Below are 19,853 nucleotides of genomic sequence, written 5' to 3'. Positions count from 1 at the left end.
TGTGAGGTCCCAGACATGCTTGAATGAATGCATCCTGCAAGAGATTTAGGTGTGTGCTTAGATTAGCTTTCATTTCTTCCAAACAGGGTGTACAAACACGAAGAGGAATGAAGAATTTTGAAGCTCCGGGTTCCTTTGTCCTTTAACTTTTGAGACAGGTACAGGCTCAAAGTTGTGTTTCACAGCACAGTAGCCACTAGCCACAAGCAAAGGTCACTTGCAGTGTGGCTCTTGTGTTTGAGATGTGTTTCAAGTGTAAAATGCACACCAGACTTTAAAAGACAGTGCAAAACAAAGAATGTGACAGCTTATTAAGTACTGATTTATTTTGGCTATGTTGAGCTAAACCAATTTTGCCCTTTTCAATTTTTAAAAAAAATTACATTTATTTGTTTATTTAGCATGTGAGTTGTATATGTGGACACAGGAGTCCTACCCATGGTGGGGGGGAAGGAAGGGCAACTCTGCAGCAGGTGGGCCTCTCCTTTCACTGTACAGTCCCTGGGAATGGAACTCAGATTCTCAGGCTTGGTGGCAACTACCTTTACCAGATGAGCCACATGGGTGACACACCTGTTTAACTTTTTAGGAATTGTGGTGCCCAGGCTGAGGGCATAGCTCAGTAACTAAGTGCTTGCTTGCTTGCCTAGCCTCACCTAGTACTTTGGGTTTGATTCCCAGAGCCCTTCCCACAAAGTGCTTACTTGTAAGTCTAAAATGACCAACGTAGCTCACCTGTTTCTACTGAGTAGCGTTGCACAGGGAGCAGGTAAAAAAAAAAAGTGTGTATGTGTGTGTGTGTAAGAACTAAGTCTCCATTGTACAGATAAAAAAAAAAAACTGGGGCTTGCAACAGGGAGTCTAGCTCTTAGAGCAGAACTGATTCTTTCCCACGCCCAGGCTGCCAGATATCAGGATGAGCTTAGCGCAGGGCACCAGTGTGACCAGCACAGACAACATTCTGAAGACCACAAAGGTGGGGTGGGAAGCCTTCAAGTCGCCCTCCCCTTTGCAGAGACCTCCCCAGACAAAACAAACAGGCCCTTGGGGTCTGGAGAACTGCAGGAGGGATGGGGGGTGGGGGAAACGGAAACTAAAAAAGATCAAAGACCAGGCGGTTCACCGCTCCTAGCCTCACAGCTTGGCAGCTCGCCCCGACCCCAGTTGGGCACTCATGAGCCCATGGGCGAATAGTTGCAAGGACTTGGGGGGATAGCTCGAGGTTTCTAGACATTTGTGGTTAACGCAGTGGGCTGAACTCGCACTTGCCGGAGGGTGTCATGTTGATTTCTACCGGGCTCTCAAATGAAAAAAAAAAAACAAAAAACAAAAAACAAAAAACAACACCCCTGTCCCCCAAACCCAAAACCTAGATGAGTCAAAGAAAAGGACACGCAGCTAGAAACAGGGACCACCTACTGCAGAAAACTGGGCGCTAGAGGTCTGGGAAGGCAGAGCAGTAGACACGTACACCAGGGCAGCTGAGGTCGCCAGTCGTGACCTCAGTTTCCCCACCTGTGAACTCATGCCATCGAGTCCCACTGTGGCGGCTCGGAGAAAATGCAGAGAAGACTCATTACCACCAGCGAGGGCAGCGCTGCTCCACCACCCAGAGTCCAGAGCCTCCGCCTGGTCCACACTCCCGCCCCTAGGTCCGCGCAGGGGGCTTGGGGCCCAGCACAGGCAAAGCCCCTCCTCACCAAGGCCGCACCCCTGTCCCCGCCCACAGACCACGCCCTCCGCGGGCCAGCCCCTCGGCAGGCCCCGCCTCTACCCGCCCCGCCGTGCCCGCCTCGCCTTTGATGGGCCGCTGCTGGCCAATGGGCGCTTGGGGAGGCGCGGGGCCGCGGCGGCGGGCAAGGGGCTCGGCGCGCCCGGGCGTCAGTCCGGCCGCGGCGACGGCGGCAGGAGCGCGTCCCGGCGCCGCCTGGGGCTGCGCTCGGCGCGCGGACTGTGAGGAGGGAGCGAGCGAGGCTGGCGCGGGGTCGGCGACCGGACGCATGGCTTAGGACGCCCAGCCGCCGGGCCCCAGCATGGGGAAACTTCACTCGAAGCCGGGTCAGTGTCCCCGCCCGCGCGCCGGCCGCGGCCCCGCATCCTCCCGCTGGTGCTAACTCTCCCTCTCCTTTCTTTCCGGCTCCCGCCGCCGCCGCCGCCGCTGCCGCGCGCGATGTGCCCACAGCCGCCGTGTGCAAGCGCAGGGAGAGCCCGGAAGGTAGGCGCGCGGGCCACCGGCCCGGGGGGCGCGAGGGAGGCGGCGCGGCTAATCCAGCCGCTGGATCTCATTACCAGGGTTGCTCCAGCCCCCAGCCCCGCCCCGGGAGCGCTCTTTGGGGCCCCTCTGTCCCTCCTACCCGTTCCCCGCAACCCAGGGCTCCCACTGCTGACCCTAACGCCCTCCACTTTGGAGGCGTCTTCCCTTCAGACCCCCAAGATCTTGTGCCTTCCTATGACCTCCAGCCCCCTTCTCAGGAGAACTTGGTCTCTGCGCCCATTGCACCCTCTCTCCTGACCCTCTGCTCCTTTCTCGGCAGTCCCTGCCTCCCGCGCTCCTTCTTCCTCTGATCCCCGAACTCCTTCAGTCAGGGTACTCCCTTTCACCGTCTGAATCCTGCTTGCACTTGCCGAACCCCCTGTTGGCTACTTCCTGCCTTTGGATTCTGCTCCGTCCTGCGCTTGACCCTCGTGCCAAGCCTTTTACTCTCTGGGGCTGTGCCCTGTCTCCTTCCCTTCACTCTCTGGTAACTTTTTGCCAGCTGGGGGCGCGGGGGGGGGGGCGCCAGACTCAAGGTCTTCGCGTTCTTCCCGCCTCAGGTGACAGCTTTGCTGTGAGTGCTGCTTGGGCCAGGAAAGGCATCGAGGAGTGCATCGGGAGGCAGCGCTGTCCAGGCAGCAGCATCTCAGGACCCCGACAGCTGAGATTGGCAGGCACTATTGGTCGAGGCACCCGGGTATGGCCCCCACTCGGTTCCACCCTTTCACCCTTTTCAGTCTTGGAGAGCGTCTGAGGATTCCCTTCCTCCAACTTTTAACATCCTGCTGGCACATTGTCCAGGGCCCCCCCCCCAAAATCCCTTCTCAGCCACCGTGTGCCCCAGCAGCTCTACCTGTGCCCCATGCTTTGGAGGGGGGGCCTTGTTGATCAGGCTGGCACCAATCTCCTGCCCGGCTGGGCACAGAGGGTTGCTTGGGGAGGAAGCGCCAGGGAGGAGGTGGTACAGGTCCAGTGGGTGGAGAAGCTGTGCTTTGTTGTGAATGGAGGGGTGGGGGCTCCTCTGCTTTGCTTTTGTGGCCAGCTTTTCTGCAGGGAGGGACTAGGACTAGAGGGAGGTAAGACTGGGTAGAGGGCAGAGCTCTGTCGGTTCAGGATCAGTGGCCACTCCAACTGTGTCTGTGGCATTCATCAGTGCCATCTGAGTGTAGAGTTTGGAGGCACCGAAACCTGTCTGTCCCCCTAGTGTGGTTGGGAGAGAGAGAGGGAGAGAGAGGGAGAGGGAGAGGGAGAGGGAGAGGGAGAGGGAGAGAGAGAGAGAGAGAGAGAGAGAGAGAGAGAGAGAGAGAGCGCGAGAGAGAGCGTGAGCCTATATATAGTGGTCTGGGTACACCCTCTTTCTTCACCCAAGGGGTTCTTGAGTCTAGAGTTCTGCAGGAGCAAGTGGGATGGGGGAAGTGTGTGACTCCAGCCCCCGTGCCTGGCCTGGGACTGGTGTTCATAGATGTCCTGTGAGCTCCAGAACTCCCGCACGGGGCTTTCAGATGGTCTGCGTGGAACTCTTGCAAGCTGAGGATCAAAGGATGAATCAACTTTTTGATGTGACATTTAATTTTTTTTTTTTTTTTTTTTTTTTACTTAGAAGGGGAACAGACCAAGCCTCGGGTCTGGTTAGTTCTTTGGTCTTGTTCATTGGGTGAGGCTGGTGGAGTTTTCAGATGTGTGTGTGTGTGTGTGTGTGTGTGTGTGTGTGTGTGTGTGTTGGCACCTGGCAGCAGCATTGTGGGGAGGTGGTGTGTATGTGTGTGTGTGTGTGTGTGTGTGTGTGTGTGTGTTAAATGCTCTCAAATGTTCTCTCTTTTTCTGGGATGAGTTCCTTCTCTCCCTCTGCTAAGTGGCTCACGCTTTCTCTTCCCTGGCCCTCTAGTTTGCTGGCTGCCTGGAATTGGAGCTCTGACACTAGTAGAAAGGTCAAAACTGGGCAGGGTGGGTGGCTGCATTTAGAGCCTTTAACAGAACCACAAACTTCTCCTTCCCCCACCATCCCAGCTTTTGATGTACTTATTTATTGAAGGGACCAATGAAAACAATCCAATTTAGACATATGAACAGATGCGTTTGCAGCCCAATACAGGCCAACAGAGAGGATTTCCATTAATCAAGTTTTGTTTTTTTTCCAGCCTGTTTATTTTCATAAAGTATTCCTGCAGAATGACATTTATTTAGGCCTTGTCTCTTTCCTCTGTCTCTCTCCTCCCTCCCTCCCTCCCTCCCTCCCTCCCCCCCCTCTCTTTTTTTCCCCCCTAAACTGCCAGGCAGCTTTTACTCCATGCTAGAGGGGAAACTTGAAATATAGCGAGGGCTTGCTTCAATTGACTTTTATCTTCAAAGCCATAACAAATGTTACCCGCATGTTTTTGGTGGGTCTCCTTGGCATCCAGGCTGGGAGGACGGGAGGGAGGGGAAAGAAGGAGAGGAAAACAAAAGTCTGTCGTTTTTAATTAAATAGTAGTGTTCCCAGCAAGAGGAATGCAAGCCAGTAAAAGTTGCCATTGGGGGAAATGAAGGAGGAGGAGGGGGGCCCCTGCTTAAGCCTGTGGCTTTGCTGAAGTCATGGAATATTTTGTTGCCTGGTTTGTTCCCCCAGCTGAGGACAGCATGGGATGGATGGCGCTTGCTCGCCTTCCTGCCTCACGCTCCCCCCCTCTCTGAAAAGGAGGGGTCATTAATATTTGTTCAAAGTCCTTTTGAAGATGTGAGGCATAGAGCCATCCGTGTGACATGTGTTGGATAGTTAGAGGGTGGGCCCAGCCATCAAAGATGTGGAGAGGGGGTGGGGTGGGGGTGGGGGTGGGGCAGGGAGGTCTCTGCTCCCTTGGGAGTCGATCTTAATAACAGACCTGGGTGCCCCGGGTTGTTCCAACCTGCGGGGGCCACAGAGGTGGAGTCATGCATCAAGTCTAGGAAAGGAACAGCCTGAGCCAAAGTGTGGGGCTGCGCTGGGAGGTACCCCGTGAAGCAGTTCAGGTGGTCTTTAGAGGAAATACCTTTCATCTTTATAGGTATCTATCTTTTTTAATCAGAGAAAAATAACTAGGACATCAAACACATGATTTCATGGATGTTATGTCACTTAGGATGAATCAAAGTTGAAAGAGGTAGGGGAGTTCGAAGTTAATATTGCGGGAGTGGCGGTGGCGGCGGCGGTGGTGGCGGTGGTGGCGGTGGTGGCGGTGGTGGCGGTGGTGGCGGTGGTACTGAGTTCTAGTGGTCATAGCTGGGAATGTAAGAATGAATGGGGACATGGTGGGGACATGGAGAGTGCTGGACAGGCCAGAGATGAGCCACGTTTAAGTCCTGTCATCCCTCCCCCCCCCCACAATCCCACTGGCATGGGAGGGGTGGCAGGCAGGGTCCTTCCATGATATCACCAGGATACAGAGGGGGTGTGGCCTGCAGCAGTCTGCTGGCTTCCAGGCCTGGCAGTTTCCTGTAGCCAGTGCCAGGCCTATCTTGGGGAAGGTCTCTGTGTCTCTACTACTCTACCTGTCACTGAAGTGGCTGGGGACACAGTACTTGCTTACCCAACTGACAACATGATTTATGCCTGTGAGAGCTACTATCGTCAGAGTGCCTGTATATGCCAAGCACATTGCTTCTGCTACCTTAATCTCCTCATAACCCTGTGAAGTTGCAGCTAGCTGGTGTACACTGAGTTGCCCTCCCTTGCTCCCTTGAGAAAGAGAGAGGGGGTGGGGTGGGGAGGCACCCAGCATTGTGTTGTTTCCAGAGAGGGGCTCACAGACAGTTGCCACCCTGTCCACACGAGCTGTTTGCAGGGTAGGAGGTAGCGTAGGGGGCCCTGGTGCTCTGTGTCTGTGACAGGATCCCAATCCCATGCATAGCCATAGGGTGTGAGGGTGGCTGCCGGCACTAAACGCAGCCTACCTCCCCCCACCCCACCCCCGCCAACCCTACATACAGAAGTGGATGAGGCCAGGCCCTGCACAGTAGCTTGTCACCTTCTGCAAGCCACTTCAACTTTGTGTATCTCCATTAGCACATCTGTAAAATGGACACAATAATATTCTCATCCATGGCAGAGTTGTCCTAGATAAACCTTGAAAAAAAAAGGGGGGGGGGTTGGGGTGGGGAACCTGGGTTGAGAGTTGGCCTTTATATAGGGATCCTGGTAATTTTTTTTTTTTTTTTTTTTTTTGGTGCTCTTCTCCCTGTCCCTTCCACTGCAGGATCATCTGGTGGGACCCAGGCTAAGGTCTGGGCTTTTGCTTTTCCACGGATGCTTGATGAGGCACAAGGGAGGATAAGCTCAAAGGAGAAAAGTGATGAGTGACAGGAGACATACATGCACTGTGCAGGACGGGCAGTGGACTGAGCTAAATACATGCCGACTCTCACTCATGTCCTGAGCAGAATTAGAGGCAAACTACACACTTATCTCCAAGAGACAATACAAACAATGCAGCGGGTGGTAAGAGAAGGTCCAGTGAAAATGCTAGGTGATCAGCGGCCGGCTGATGAAACGCCCTAGGTAGGCGGGGCAGTGGACTCAGACATGAGGGATGGCAACTTACCTATGTCCACACTGTGAGCGTGGGCACACATGCATCTGTGGCTGTGTGTAACCGGGCTCCAAACAACCTTTACCCCTTGCACCATGATCCTTTTTGTTCTCTTATAGCAAAACTGCTTGCAGAACTAGGCCAGGGGCTGGAGGGCAGGCAAGCCCCTGTAGATCAAAGGCAGCTGCCAGGCACTTTGGTAATTTGATTAGGGGCACCTAGCACATTTTGATATTTAGGGAAGATTAGGAGGGTGCAGGCCTGCCGCATGGGGCCAGGTGGGGCTGTGTGATGAGACTGGGGCCTGGCCCAGCTGTTGGCTGAATCCTGGATTCCAGGGGAATTACCCTTGAATGATACCAGTTGGCACAATTAAAAGGCCCCATGTCTTCGCCATATGGAAAGTGTTAGCCCTCCTTACGTGGTTTCAAAGCTATGTGTTGGGAGGTGGACTTGACATTTGAGGTAGAGCATAAATTAAATACTTGGTGTCTCAGAATTAAAAGATGATTTGCTTTGAGGCAGGCAGGGGTTTCAGGGGAGAGGCCTTGCGCCTTCACTCACAGGTATGTTTGAGTGGTCCAGTGCCTCAGTTGATGGCCCCTGGTCCCAAATTCACAGCTCTGAGAGCTACATGTACCTGGGAGCCAGCAAGGAGTGGCTTCAAAAGCTTGAGCCAGACATCCCTGCAAGTTGCTTCTGGTCTGGGCCTTTCCAAGTGGGTGTGTCATCCATCCCCTGCTGTTGGGGTACATCTGCATGATGAGACTTCTTGGGGGACACATTGAACTAGTACCTCTTCTCCCTTTGAAACTATTTAAGAAGGAGACCGGGTCTACTTGAGGGAGGCTATATGTGCCGCCTGTTCCTAGAAGCCAGGGTGTGTGTGTCTCTCTCCAGTCACAATCCAGACAGCGTCTCATACATGTGGCCAGGAGTAGAACTGAGGGCTGTTACTTCCTCGCCTAATGGGAGGAGGAGAAGAAGAAATGGGATACTGAGAGTGTCCTTGTTTATGCTCTCTTCCCCTGTCAGTGACCACCTGTCTCTTTGGACACTTAAAATGGCCAAAGTTGAACGGTCAACAACAAAAAGCTACCAAATGCATACGTCTTTCCTGAGGTATGTAACAGGCACTCGCTGCGTATGAACGAAGAAAGAAAACTTGGTCATCGTCCTTGCTGCCTCCTTCTTCCCAGCCAACTTTTTAAACTCTTTATTCCTGACGCCAAGTTTCATCTCTCCCAAGCCCACTGTCCTTAGTGGAATTGTAGAACTAAGCTTTTTTTTTTTTAAATAGGCACTCAATTACTTCAATCAATCGTTAATAATTCCCATAGCATCAGACACTGGGATACAGTGGAAAGAGACGTGGTCCTTGCCCATCCTAATGCAGGAAAGCAAAAAGCCAGCAAGTGAACAAGTTAGAAGGCTGGAAGACTGCCAGGGGGCTGTAGGGGAAGGGGCGGCCTGCACCCTGGGAAGACTTCACTGCTGTCCCTGGAGGATGGGTCAGAGTGTGGTAGACAGGCCAGGTGGTTATGAAGGGACTGTGGCTTGGTAGCTGGTGGGGACTGGAAGTGTCCCTGGGACTCAGTCTTGGAAAGCCCTGCAGGTGAGCAGCTCTTGGTCCGCTTGTGCTACCTGTCCTGGGACAGGTGTGTGAGGCTGCCTGCGTATTCCTTGGAATTTACTAACCTGTAGTTTGTGGATGGGTCATCATTACCCAGCTGTCAAATGGGCTGGTGGCTTCTGGAGCCAGATTGTAGGTAGAACTGGAAGTCAGCTTGAGGGTTGGGAGCTCAGCTGGGTGTGTAGGGAACTGAGGGATGACACTGGTTGCTCGGAGGCAGAGAAGGTTACCTCAAGGGCTTTGGGGAAAGAGGCTGTTGACAGCCAACCCCAGAGAGTGCACTGTGTCATGGAATACAACAAGGCTGACCTGAGGGAAGAATTCCCTTGCTCAGGCCTCCCAGACTCAACATAAGGCCTATCTGTAAAGGGACCCAGTGTCAGGGGCGGAGCCCATGATGGGCCCAGGGCTGTGAATTTACACTCTGCTTAGCTATACAGACTTTGAGATCTTTTTGGCTGCTTGTTGGATCCAGGCGCTTCCTGCGGCTTCCCTTTCTTGCCGGCTCCCATGTTCCTCTCGCCTCCTCTTGCCTCTCACAGACATTCTCCTCCCTTACTTCTTCCATAGGCCTCCCTTCCTGAGAAAGGAAAAGAGTCTAGTTCCTCACAGACCAAATATCTGCCCTCCTGTCAGAGAACGTGAGGTAGGAGCCCCACCACAGCTTGGACGAAAAGGCCCGAGAGGACTGAAGGCCTCATTTGTTGGTTCTGGGAGCTGGGCTTTGATGTCACCGTGCTCCGTTTATCCTGGGAAGCTGCCTCAGCCTCTCTTCATGGGCAGGGGCAAGCTCTCAGGACGGAGCAGAGGCGAGGCATGCCCACTCTATGAAGGGTTGCCCTCTATAAAGGGTAGCCCGAGAGTCCAGCCAGGCCGCACCCTGCCAAGCCCAGGTGGGTGGGGGAGCCTTTTCTAAACACGCACTTCCAGAGGCATAAGTAATTCTTTGATAGGTGCCTGGGCAAGCCGAGAGGGATGTTTATCCATGTGGGCACCAGCCACAGGGCTCAGGAGGGAAGCTGTAGGCCCCTCAGCTGAAGTCATCTTCAGCTTCGGCAGGGCATGCAGGAACTCTGGCCAGCCAGTGTGGCTCTGTCCGAGGGGCCTGTCCAAGGCCATGTTTGCTTAGCAGCCCTGAGGAATTAGTTTGGGCGTCACTGTTCTGGCTTCTTGAGCCACATTGGCTATGGCACGCGGCCCTGTGTGTGGCTGGTGGCAATTAGAGGGCCCCAGGATAAGGTGGGCTTTGCCACATCCCATGACATCAACTAAAGGGCCTTTCCCACCCCTGAACTTTGGCCCCTCCAGCTGAGAAGTACGATGATGTCATTCTAATTTAGTATGTGCCTCTGTCCCGCTACTTGTGTGTCTGCAGTCGATGTGGAGTGCATGTCTGCTCAGTCTACTGACCATTAAGTCATTTTCATGAGGCTCACAGCCTGGTAGAAGACAACTGTTTTAAAATGCAAATAATAAAATATAAGTTGGGAAGATGCTTCAGTAAAAGGTACAGGATGCCCTGAGGCTCAGAGCCGATCTGGGTGGTTGTCCGTTCTACGTGTTGGCGATTCCTTCAGCTCAGGCTGCTGTGCACCCCGAGGGACAGATTGCTCTTGCCTCAGAACACAGCGAGAGTGTCTCCTAAGTTCTGTTTAGTAACAGCGAGGTGTCGCGCATGTCATTTGTTTAGTTGCTTTGCCCCCTGACTCTCTAAGATTTATTAAATTAGGGATGATCATTCAGTTTTATCAGATGTTGTTGGCGAGTCGACAGGATGGGTCACTCTACTGGTGTGGCATATGATTTGGATTTCTGGTGGTGTTCTATGAGAGGATCTTGCTGTGTAGGCCAGACTGGCCTGGAAATCATCCTCCTCCTGCTGCAACTTCTTGATTACTGAAATTACAGTGAGTGCCACCATACCTGGCTGATGTATTATTTGTATAGTAATCTGTATCACTAAGCTCCCTAGTGTTCAACTTTTTTGTACTCCAGAAGTAAGTCCACTTATTGTGATACATTATGGAGTCAACCCTGCGTGAACTGAAAACTGAAAATATTTTAAAATTTTAAAAATTTAATCTCAGCTGTTCAGGCTTTTTTTTCTCCCTTGTTATCATTCTTGAAACAAGACACCCTGGTGACTATATAGCATTTTATTATGCTGTGATAAGGTATCATGCATGACCAAGGCAACTTATAATTTGGGTTTATGGTTTTGGAGGATTAGAGTCCATGATGGTGGAGCAAGGGCATGGCCTCTGGAGCAGCTGAGGGCTCACATCTTGATCCACAAGTAGGAGGTAGAGAAAGCTAATTCAACATGGCGTGAGTCTTTAAAGCCCAGTGATACCTCCTCCCTCCAACAAAGCCACACCTCCTAATCCTTTCCAAACAGTTCCATCCACTGAGGACCAAGCATATGAACCTATGGGGACCATTCTCATTCAAACTACCACATTAGTTATTGTATGCAATGTGGAGTTGATATAAGTATATAGGAAAATGTGCAGAGGTTATATATACAAGTCTGGTCCCTTGTTATGTAAGAGGCTTGAGCAGTAAATTTTGATATTCATTGGTGAGGATGGGGGAGATGGGGGTGCTCTATACTGGTCCCCTAGAGATAACAAAGGATATAACTATATTCTTTTAAAATGTAGCTGCACTTGCTATACAGATGCTGGACTATGGGCTTTTAAAAATGCTGCTGCATTTTCTATGCGTGGATGCTGTAGTCTGGGTCTCTGCACGGGTGTCTCTAAGTTAGGGTAGCTCACACTTGGAAGGTAGATGTCGAGCAACAAAGATAGTAAAGGAAGGTCAGGGCACACCCTGGAGGCCCCGAGTCTAAAACAGGAACTACTGGGGTCAGAGGTATCTGTCCTCAGAGGTTTAAGCTAAGCACCAGAGGTGAGTGGGGGACAGGGGCAGAGGAGGGAATGTTTGAGAAGTGTCAGGTGGGGAACCCACAGAACATAGTTTGTGGGAGATCCTGGTCGAAGTCACGGCTGGCCTGGTCCCCGTCTGTGTATACTAGGTTAACCTCAAACTCACATAGATCTGCTTTGCCCCTGCCTGCTGAGTGCTGGGACTTAAAGCACAAGGCATCCTAGCCAGCCCCTGGCTCCCTTCTCACTGTGTTACGGGCTCAGGTCTTTGTGCAGAGGGAAAAAACTTGAGGTAGCCTTGTTTGAGGTCAGTGCGATAAGAGGAGCCTGTTATCTGTCCGGTGAAGGAGGAAGCATGTGGGATGCGCTCTGTGTTCTATAAACGCTTTGGAAGATGAAGAGAAGGTGCGTGACAGAGCGTTTCACAGCCTCTCTGGGGATCCACAGGCCTGCATTGGGATGGGCACAGCACCTGGTCCTCTGGGGACCATCCAGGGAACCCCTGAGGAGGCTGCAGGCAGGCAAGGGGCCAGGAGAAATAGAATAGGAGGCGAGGTGAGCAGGGGCTGTGGAGGGTTCTAATTCTGCCCGCACGCTTTCTCATCGAGACTTCAGACACAAAGCCAGGCCTTTGAGTCGACCAGTGAGTGTGGCGGGAAACTGATGCATTGTCTGTAGTGGAAATGCAAAGATCCCTGAGGTCCTAGAACTCCGAGCAAGGGCCAGAGAGGCCTGCTGGGTGCTGAAACAACTGTGGTCTGGTACCAGCTGCTGCCGTGGCACAGGTGAGAGGTGACCAAGGAGAGGTTGTAGGCATGGTGGCCAACTGAGGTGTGAGCCCTAGTGTGAGGGTGGCAAAGTGGGGGAGGAGCTGTCTCACTTCTTCTCTACCTTCCCAGTCCTTCTCTTGGCTGAATTAAGAGGCCAGCAGGCAAGGGAGTCCTAGGGGACCCGTGCCCAGAGCTCATCTTCCCTAGGACACCATCGAGAAGGTAGGGAGTGGGCGAACATGCTCTGGTGCCCTAGGAACGATGTCTGCCTCAGTTTTCACATCTGGGAAATGGGGTGGTAGTACCATTCACTTCCTAGCATGGTTGGGAAGACTCCTTCCTATATGGGGCTCTTTAAGTTGTAACCCAGGGACAAAAGTGGGACTGGAAGTGCCACTGGAGGAGTCACATGATGGGGGTGGAGGGTGGGGGGAGGGGAGGCTTTGTAGGATGCTGATACTGAGCTCAGAAACCCACAGAGCCAGAGAAGGCACCTTAATAGGTGCAGCAGGCTGGGTGGAAGGCACCTGTGATTGAACACACACCCTGCCTCAAGAGGGCAGTGCCAGTTAGGCCCGGCCAGCACTTAGCCTCTGGGGATGCACAGTCCTGAGGTTGTCATCTGGTGGTTTAGAGAATCCATGTTTCTGGATTTTTATGAGGAAAAAAACCTTCTGAATTTAAAATGTGGTGGTCATGATGGCACCCATGTCAGATCCCAGCACTCAGGAGGCTGAGACAGGAGGATTACGAGCTTGAGGTCAGCTTGGGCTATATATGAGAGCTTGTTTCCAAAATCCAATTCAACTAAAGACAATTTTAGGGATCTCTTCCCATGGATGAGCAGATAGCTGGATTTGGCCTGTGCTTGCGCTTGCTTCCAACTGAGCCCTGTGAGTGCAGAGAGTTGGTGATGTGACATGCGTGCAGGCCCGATGAAGTATGGAGCTGAATGCATTGCCTGCATCCCCCAGACCCCCTCCCCGTCCCCATGAGATCCCTGTGCCTGCCACATGAAGACACTTCTCTTATGTGGATGAAGGACCCACTCCTAAGCTAAAACTGCCGGGCTTGACAGGAAAAGCTGGGTTTGGCCACAAACAGGATAGAGCCACGGCTTGTTTCTGTGGCAGGACAATGGGAGGACAGACAGCAAGTGCAGTAGAGATGCAGATGGGCCGCTGTTGCCGAGGCCCGTTGTTTGTGTGTTGGGCTACAGGTTGTGACTGGGGTTTGTAGAGTCTTGACATCTTAGGCCTACATCCCAGGTGTGTTTCCCGATGGGTGGCCTGGGGCCCGCAATGGCCCCTCCATCTTCACATCTGTAATTCTACAGATGTGGGGGTTCTCCAAGGGCGAAATGCTGCATGTTAGCAAGTTGGAAAATGGAACAGATAGATACCCCTCCTCTAAGCTTTCTAGCGTGCCCGCTCATGATGCAACAGATGCATGCTGAGAGTGTGGGCGTCTGGGTGTGCTGTGGCACGGGGCATGAAGGAGACGGGCTAATAATGCTTCAGGTTAGAGAGTGATGCTGAAGCCACAGAGCCCCCAAAGGAACACATAGGAAATGGCCAGGTGATGGAGGGCTTGGCGCAAACCCTCAGGCACAGGGTGGGAGATGTACAGAGGCGCGGAGGCCACGTGAACAGCACAAAGTCCCTAAACTCCTCCTGGAGTCTCATCCTAGTCTCCTCCATGTCAGGTCACGAGCTTGTGAAGCAGCACAGGGGTGGGCCATGCCTGCTGGAGAGGGTGGTGAGGGTGGGCGCCACATCCCGCGGGGAGACCAGGTGTCTACTGGAAACCTTCCTGCCTCCAGCTGCTGCCCTTTCTGTAGCTCTCTGAGCACCTGGTTTTGACTAGGGAGCTGGGGTAGGCACAGCGAGGCTAGGCTGCCCTCAGGCTGGGCTGCGGCACAGAGGCTGACCCACAGCCATCCAGAGAGTCTCTCCTTTGCCTGGCTTTCAGGAGGTTGGGCAGGGTGCCTCACTCAGAGGCCTGTCTTGTAGAGGGCTCCTAGCATGGTTAGGGCCCCCGCACCTGTGCCACACCTGGCTTCCACAGGGTGTCTTGTTGCAGAGCTGATTTTGACCTTTTTTTTGTTGTTGTTGCATGAGTAAAAAGAGGACTTAAGGAAACTTGGGATGCCGGGAAACACAGTTGTCTTGTCCGTGCGTGCTGGGGTCCTCTTCCTGCCCCTGCCTGTGGGAGTGTGTGTCTAGGGTAGTCCTGGGCATATGCCTCTTTTGGTGCTTTGTGGCTGCAGCCTCCGTGCACAGACCCTTGGGAAGCGTGGGTGTCCACCAAGACCTTTGGTGGAGGTGGTTGCAGCACCGTTCTGCCTACAGAGCACCCGGGGATACCAGGCCCCGGGCCATACTGTCCTTGTCCTCACTGCTTAGTTCTGTCAGCATCCCGATGAGGTAGGAGCTAATGCATTCCCTCTCTTAGTCAGTTTTCTTGTTGCTGTGGCAGAAGGCCAGAGGAAGGGTTGCTTTTGCTTGTGGTTTCAGTGTAGGCCCTGTGAAACTCAGCTGTGACAGCAATCCTAACCACCCCACTATACCTGTATCTCATGAACACCGGCCCCCTCTCCGTTCTTTAAACATGTTTGCCTACCAGTAGCTTTCTCTCTAAACAGACTCTCCATGGTAGGCTACAATCCTTGATAGGGATCTCATCTCCAGTATTGAGATCCCTGTGGCCCCTTTCCTTAAATCTGGACTAATGTGACCTGTTGTACCAAAGAGGATATGGGACCATCAGCTCTAGGCTCAAGCGTAAGAGTCCTGACAGGACACTCTGGGGAGAAGTCATACAATAAATAGCCAATGGATTACCCAAGGCTCCTTAAGCAGCAGGAGGCTTCCCAGAGGAAGCCAGCCTCTGGGCCACCGTGGCTGCTCAGCCACGTCCTCTCTGAGAGGTGGCTCCTACCCTTCAGGCTCAGCTGGTGACCTCAGTACAAGGCCATTAGCGTTCCTCACTCCCTTCATCCTCGATGAAAAGGGAGTGGGGTCAGCAAGAATGTGCTCACTGGAGCCCTAGAGCTCCTGCCTTGGAAAGAAAAATCCATCAAATCAAAGGCTCTGAAGCCAAGAAAGAAACGAGAAGCACAGAGAGGTCAGGAAACTTGCCCAAGGCTACACAGCTTGTGGGAGCTGCTGCGGCTTGAACCCAGGCATTCCTGTTCAGAATCTAGAGCAGTGACCATACGCCAGTGTTTTTCCAGCACTTTGATCATGACCTACAGTAACAATTGTATCTTCTGTGTATATGAACCTGGGTAGAAGTGTGTGTGTAAACTAATACAAAAACTAACACGAGACATTAGTCTTTGTGGTGAGTGATATTTTGTCTCATTTTTTGTAATTTTCCATTCCACTTTTCTGGCCACCAGTTGATTTCAGGAATGGAACTGTAACATACAACTTTGAGCCCACTGACGTGTCCCTTGAGACAACACTGTGAGCAGAGGTCAGAGGGTCACAACAGAACCGAGGTGTGCCTGAACATGCGCAGTCAGAAATGTGCATGGAATGAGAAAAACTGGTGACAACTTCCCATGCCCGTCACCAGGTTAGTCCATGGCGGTGTGACCTTTCACTGATTTCTGTCCCAGGCAGAAGCAGGATGAGCGGGGCCTTGTGCAGAAGGGCCTGGGCACGAACAGGTTTTGGCGTCCATGGCAGGGGAGTCCTAAAGGCAGTCTCCAGGGATACGGGGGTGGGGGTGTGGGGGTGTGGGGGCAGTGTGGGTGGGAGCGTTGGCGGGAGGGGATCTGGGGAGGACAGCTATGCACAGGAGAATCCAACCTTCCTGGCCACTGACAGCCATAGTCAAGGCCTTCAGCTATCCTAGGTTTCCTTTTGAAAGAGTAATGTACCCTCCATTACAAGTACCTAGTTCTGGAGCTCCTGCATGCTGCTCTCTGTGCACCTCTGAGGTCAGGCTTCCTCTTCCAACCAGAGACTGAGGTGAGCACCTGACACAGGCTCTGCTGTGGGGCCCTGAAAGGCAAATCTCTGGGCTGGAGCGGCAGCTCCCCAAACTGGGCCGACATTTACCGAAGGTTCACCAAGAGGCTCCCAAAGCCTTGCTCACAGTGGGATGTTAATTGGCCAGGATTCTTTGCACGGGAAACTGAACTCATGTTTCAGATGCTATGGAGGCAGCTCTTTGTGGATGGGGCACTGCTTGGCAAGTGGTGGATGCTCAAAGAGCATCTGAGGGTTGGAAGGTCCCAGTAGCTTAGAGGGAAGGTCACAGGTGTGCAGGGGGCTGGGAGTCAGGCTCTGTGCCTTGGTTCAGTCCCGGATCTTTGCAGAGGGTTTGGCTTGTTTCTCCCTTGCCCCTTGAGCAGGGCCTGATCTTTCTCCTAAATCATGTCTGTGGCTAAATAAAATGCAAACAAAAAATAAGGAGGAAAGAAGAGCCGTCCGGAGCTCAGAGTGCCCACCCCAGTGCATGATGGTAATGTTTGTCTCTGCCTACTTCAGGTTGGCTTTGAACGTAGGCAGCCCGTACTCTGGCCAGAGTGGGTTTCCTTCTCCGCTGTTCAAGCTGAACAGCTGTCTTCAGTTGAACATTCCAGGAAATCCCAGGCTAGGCTTCTACTGTTTTGACCTGGGCCATAAACTTTCCTGCTGAGTTGAGTCACCCTGGCCTTCTCTGTCTCATGCTGACCCCCATTGGGTGTGTCCATGGGAGAAGTCACCCATGGGAAGGCTACACATGCCGATGAGTGGGTCGAGCCCAGAGTGTGCGTTCCTGGTTCCCTCGGTTTGCCATTTCACATGAGCCTCCTTCCTTCCCAGCAGGGCATTCTTCCCTCTCTGAGTGCTGGTAGCAGCCCTCTGAAGCCTATGTACTCTCTCTACCTTGGATGTATGCTCTTCATTACTGTAGTGCCAGTGTAGCCCGAGTCCCCAGGCCCAAAACTGCCTTGATTTGCATGGAAGACAAAAGGCTAATGCTAGTCCTAGATTTGATTCCCAGCACTGCAGACAACACACCCAAGCAACAAAGGATTTTTGTGGCATTCTCACACATGCATTTAAAATGTTTTGAGCCAGGCATGGATGGTAGCACGTGCCTTTAATCCTAACACTTGGGAGGCCAAGGGAAGTGGGCCTATGAGTTGGAGGCCAGTCTGGTCTACATAGCAAGTTCCAGGCCAGCTAAGGCTACATAGTGAGATCCTGTGTGAACAAGCATACAAACAAGAATAATGTTTTGGTTATTTCCCTAATTATCCTCTTTTGACACCTCCCCCAACACACGCACACACATTATGTCATTTCACCTTGCCTTCCTATGTGTGGATTTGCCAATTCAAGGGGACACAGAGCTTTGGATGCAGCTTTTATCCTGTGGTGTGGTGTGGTGTGGTGTGTGTGTGTGTGTGTGTGTGTGTGTGTGTGTGTGTGTGTGTGTGTGTTGGGCGGGGCAGCCTCTGTCTTGTTTCTAGCATTCACTGAGATGATGTCTACGGCCACATGAGGGAGACCTGTGCTGGTGGTCACATTTGTAAGCCCACCTCTATCTCTTTGGACCTAAAACAGCACTTGCGAGGGTCTTGACTACTATGTGGTGGGTGCAGAGGCTGAGGGGGACCTGCCACCCGGCCTTGCTTTTCTCTAGAGTGAGCCTTCCACATTGGCAGATGGGAAGACTGAGATCTGAGCAAGCCCTGTGCCTTCCTAGTGTAGTGGAGTGAGTCAGGTTAAGTACTTACATGCTGACCTAAGGCCCCCTAGCTTACAAGGTTCACTGCCTCTGTGACCAAGGCCAGGCCACAGAGGGCAAGTCACCTATGTGCCATGGCCATCTCAGGAGTTCTCTGCTCTCCAGAATCCTTCCTGGCCCATGAGCCAAGCCATGGCTCTGTTGCCCACTTGGCTGTCCTCTGTGCTGGGGTGGTGGGTATTGTTTCGGCAGAAATGTGAACCGGTGTTTTGCTTTGAGTGTATTAAGACACAAAGTCCCTGTGGTTAACAGCAAATTAATCACTGTGCCCGGGAGGACTGCCTGGGGTAGACATGACTTCATGAGCTTGTCATAACGTCTGCCTTGGCCGTATTTCACTCTCCAAGGTTTTTGACTTTCAGAAAAGGAGCCACAGATAGAGTTACCAAGTTTTACAGAAATATTTTTACTGGGCAGAGGGTTGGTTCGTGGTGAGAGCCAGTTATTTCAGGAGACGAGCAAAGAGCCCTTTATTCTCACGTTCTGTGGGAGGAAAATATTGTGTTGGAAAGCTTGGTTCTTGGATGGGCCGTGGGGGAGGCAAGGCTGCATTTCTAGAGTGGGAGCCAGTGCCAGGAGATGGCATGCGCCGTGCCGGGGGTAGGGGGGGTGGGGGGTGGGGGTGGCGTGAGGGGGTGGGGAGCAGGGTGGTGGTGGTGGTGAACACACACCCTTCTGGGGGGATTCAGGGCTCTGCAACATAAGGGTGTCGGATTGAAATAGAGGTTGCAGACCTGGAAGAAAAAGCCAGAGCTGGGGGCATGGGGGTTGGGTACACTAGCAGGGAGGCCCCAGATGACATCTGGAGGCCTGGTCAGAGCTGATGCTGTCTTTACTGGCCATGGAACGCTGCTTATCTGTCACCTGGAGACAGTGGCAGTACCTGCCTAGCGGTATGTCTTCCTTACGAGTTGCTTTCTCCTTTGTTCCAGCCTTGGTGCTGAGGGTAATGGTTAGAAGTCAGGGCCTGACTCCCTCGCCCCACACTACCGAGTCAGCTCACCCATCCTCTTTTTCATCGCCTGGGCCCAAGCAGTGAGAGATTGAAACTCTGGGTCAGCCGCCTTTGGGATTTGGAGGTTCACAGGCCTCATTCCGTTGCCCGAGCTACAGTTGGCGTATTGGTTCCCAGAGGGGGCCCTTCTCTTTCAGGAACTTGCAGGAAGATGAGCCTGCATGTACTCAGGATGGCTCTGAGCCTGGGCTCGAGGTTTGCCTGCTCCTCTTCGGATGCGGAAGAAAGGTGCCTGCCAAAAGTTTTGTTTGTGTCTGGGGCGGCCTTGTGCCTGATAAGGACACTGGCATCTTTGCTCCCTCCTTGCTCGGGATCATAATCCCTTTTAAGTCGGGCAGTGGCTTTATTTCCTTCTCCTCCCTACCTCCTCGTTATTTAGAATGTGAGGGAGAGTTTATCTGGTTTTTCCGGGAGATCTGTCTCTTCAGCTCTGGAATCGCATCCAAGTTTACAGAACGGAGCCTGTGCCCAGAGCCGTCTGGTAAATATTTTGGGAAGTTGGATTCAGCTGGCATTACAGCCCAGGAGTGGGCAGCAGGTGCTGTTCAGGAGTACGTGGTTGTATGGGGACCCTTCTCACACAGTGTCTGTGCATGCATAGGCTGCCGAGAAGACATCTGTCTCAGCACCTGCCGTCCTGCCTCTACCTGGCTCTGAGGAGCCTGTCCTGGTATCAGGCATGCCTGGTCCCGTGTCTCCTGAGCATGTGTGCCCTGCCTTATCCTAGGGACCTGCTTCCTTCTTCCTTCCCAGGCCACTGGCATTCCCTGTTCCCCCCTTGAGGAAGCTTTCCCTCAGCTGCCCCTTCCCCCCAGGGAGCTTTCCCATTGCTTTGCTGATTGCTCTTGGGTTGCGAGTCAGAGGGGGTGTGGGTGGGATACATGTCCTTCGTTTCCCTTTCAGTAGAATGAAATAGTCATAAGAACTCATCTCCTAATAATGAGGATTTAAAAAGCGGGGATGGGGAACCTCAGGGTCTGGCTTCTAGTAGCTTTTAC

At 52.8% G+C, this 19,853-nt stretch overlaps 1 protein-coding gene across 1 annotated transcript in view; it reads left to right on the top strand.

The window, feature by feature from the left end:
• The first annotated feature begins 1,857 nt into the window (after positions 1 to 1,857).
• Positions 1,858 to 19,853, top strand: part of NKD1 (NKD inhibitor of WNT signaling pathway 1) — a 70,018-nt gene continuing 52,022 nt past the window's right edge. The window contains exons 1-3 of the mRNA XM_084757134.1: positions 1,858 to 2,058; positions 2,183 to 2,215; positions 2,815 to 2,951. Of these exons, the coding sequence (XP_084613260.1) occupies positions 2,034 to 2,058; positions 2,183 to 2,215; positions 2,815 to 2,951 (195 nt within the window). The 5' untranslated portion in view covers positions 1,858 to 2,033. The remainder of the gene's footprint in view (positions 2,059 to 2,182; positions 2,216 to 2,814; positions 2,952 to 19,853) is intronic.

Source organism: Acomys minous (assembly GCF_964271855.1).
Source record: "Acomys minous genome assembly, chromosome: 14".
In the NCBI taxonomy this organism is placed as follows: domain Eukaryota; kingdom Metazoa; phylum Chordata; class Mammalia; order Rodentia; family Muridae; genus Acomys; species Acomys minous.
The sequence above is the reverse complement of the archived record's forward strand: the minus strand, read 5'-3'. Positions and strand labels throughout refer to the sequence as shown.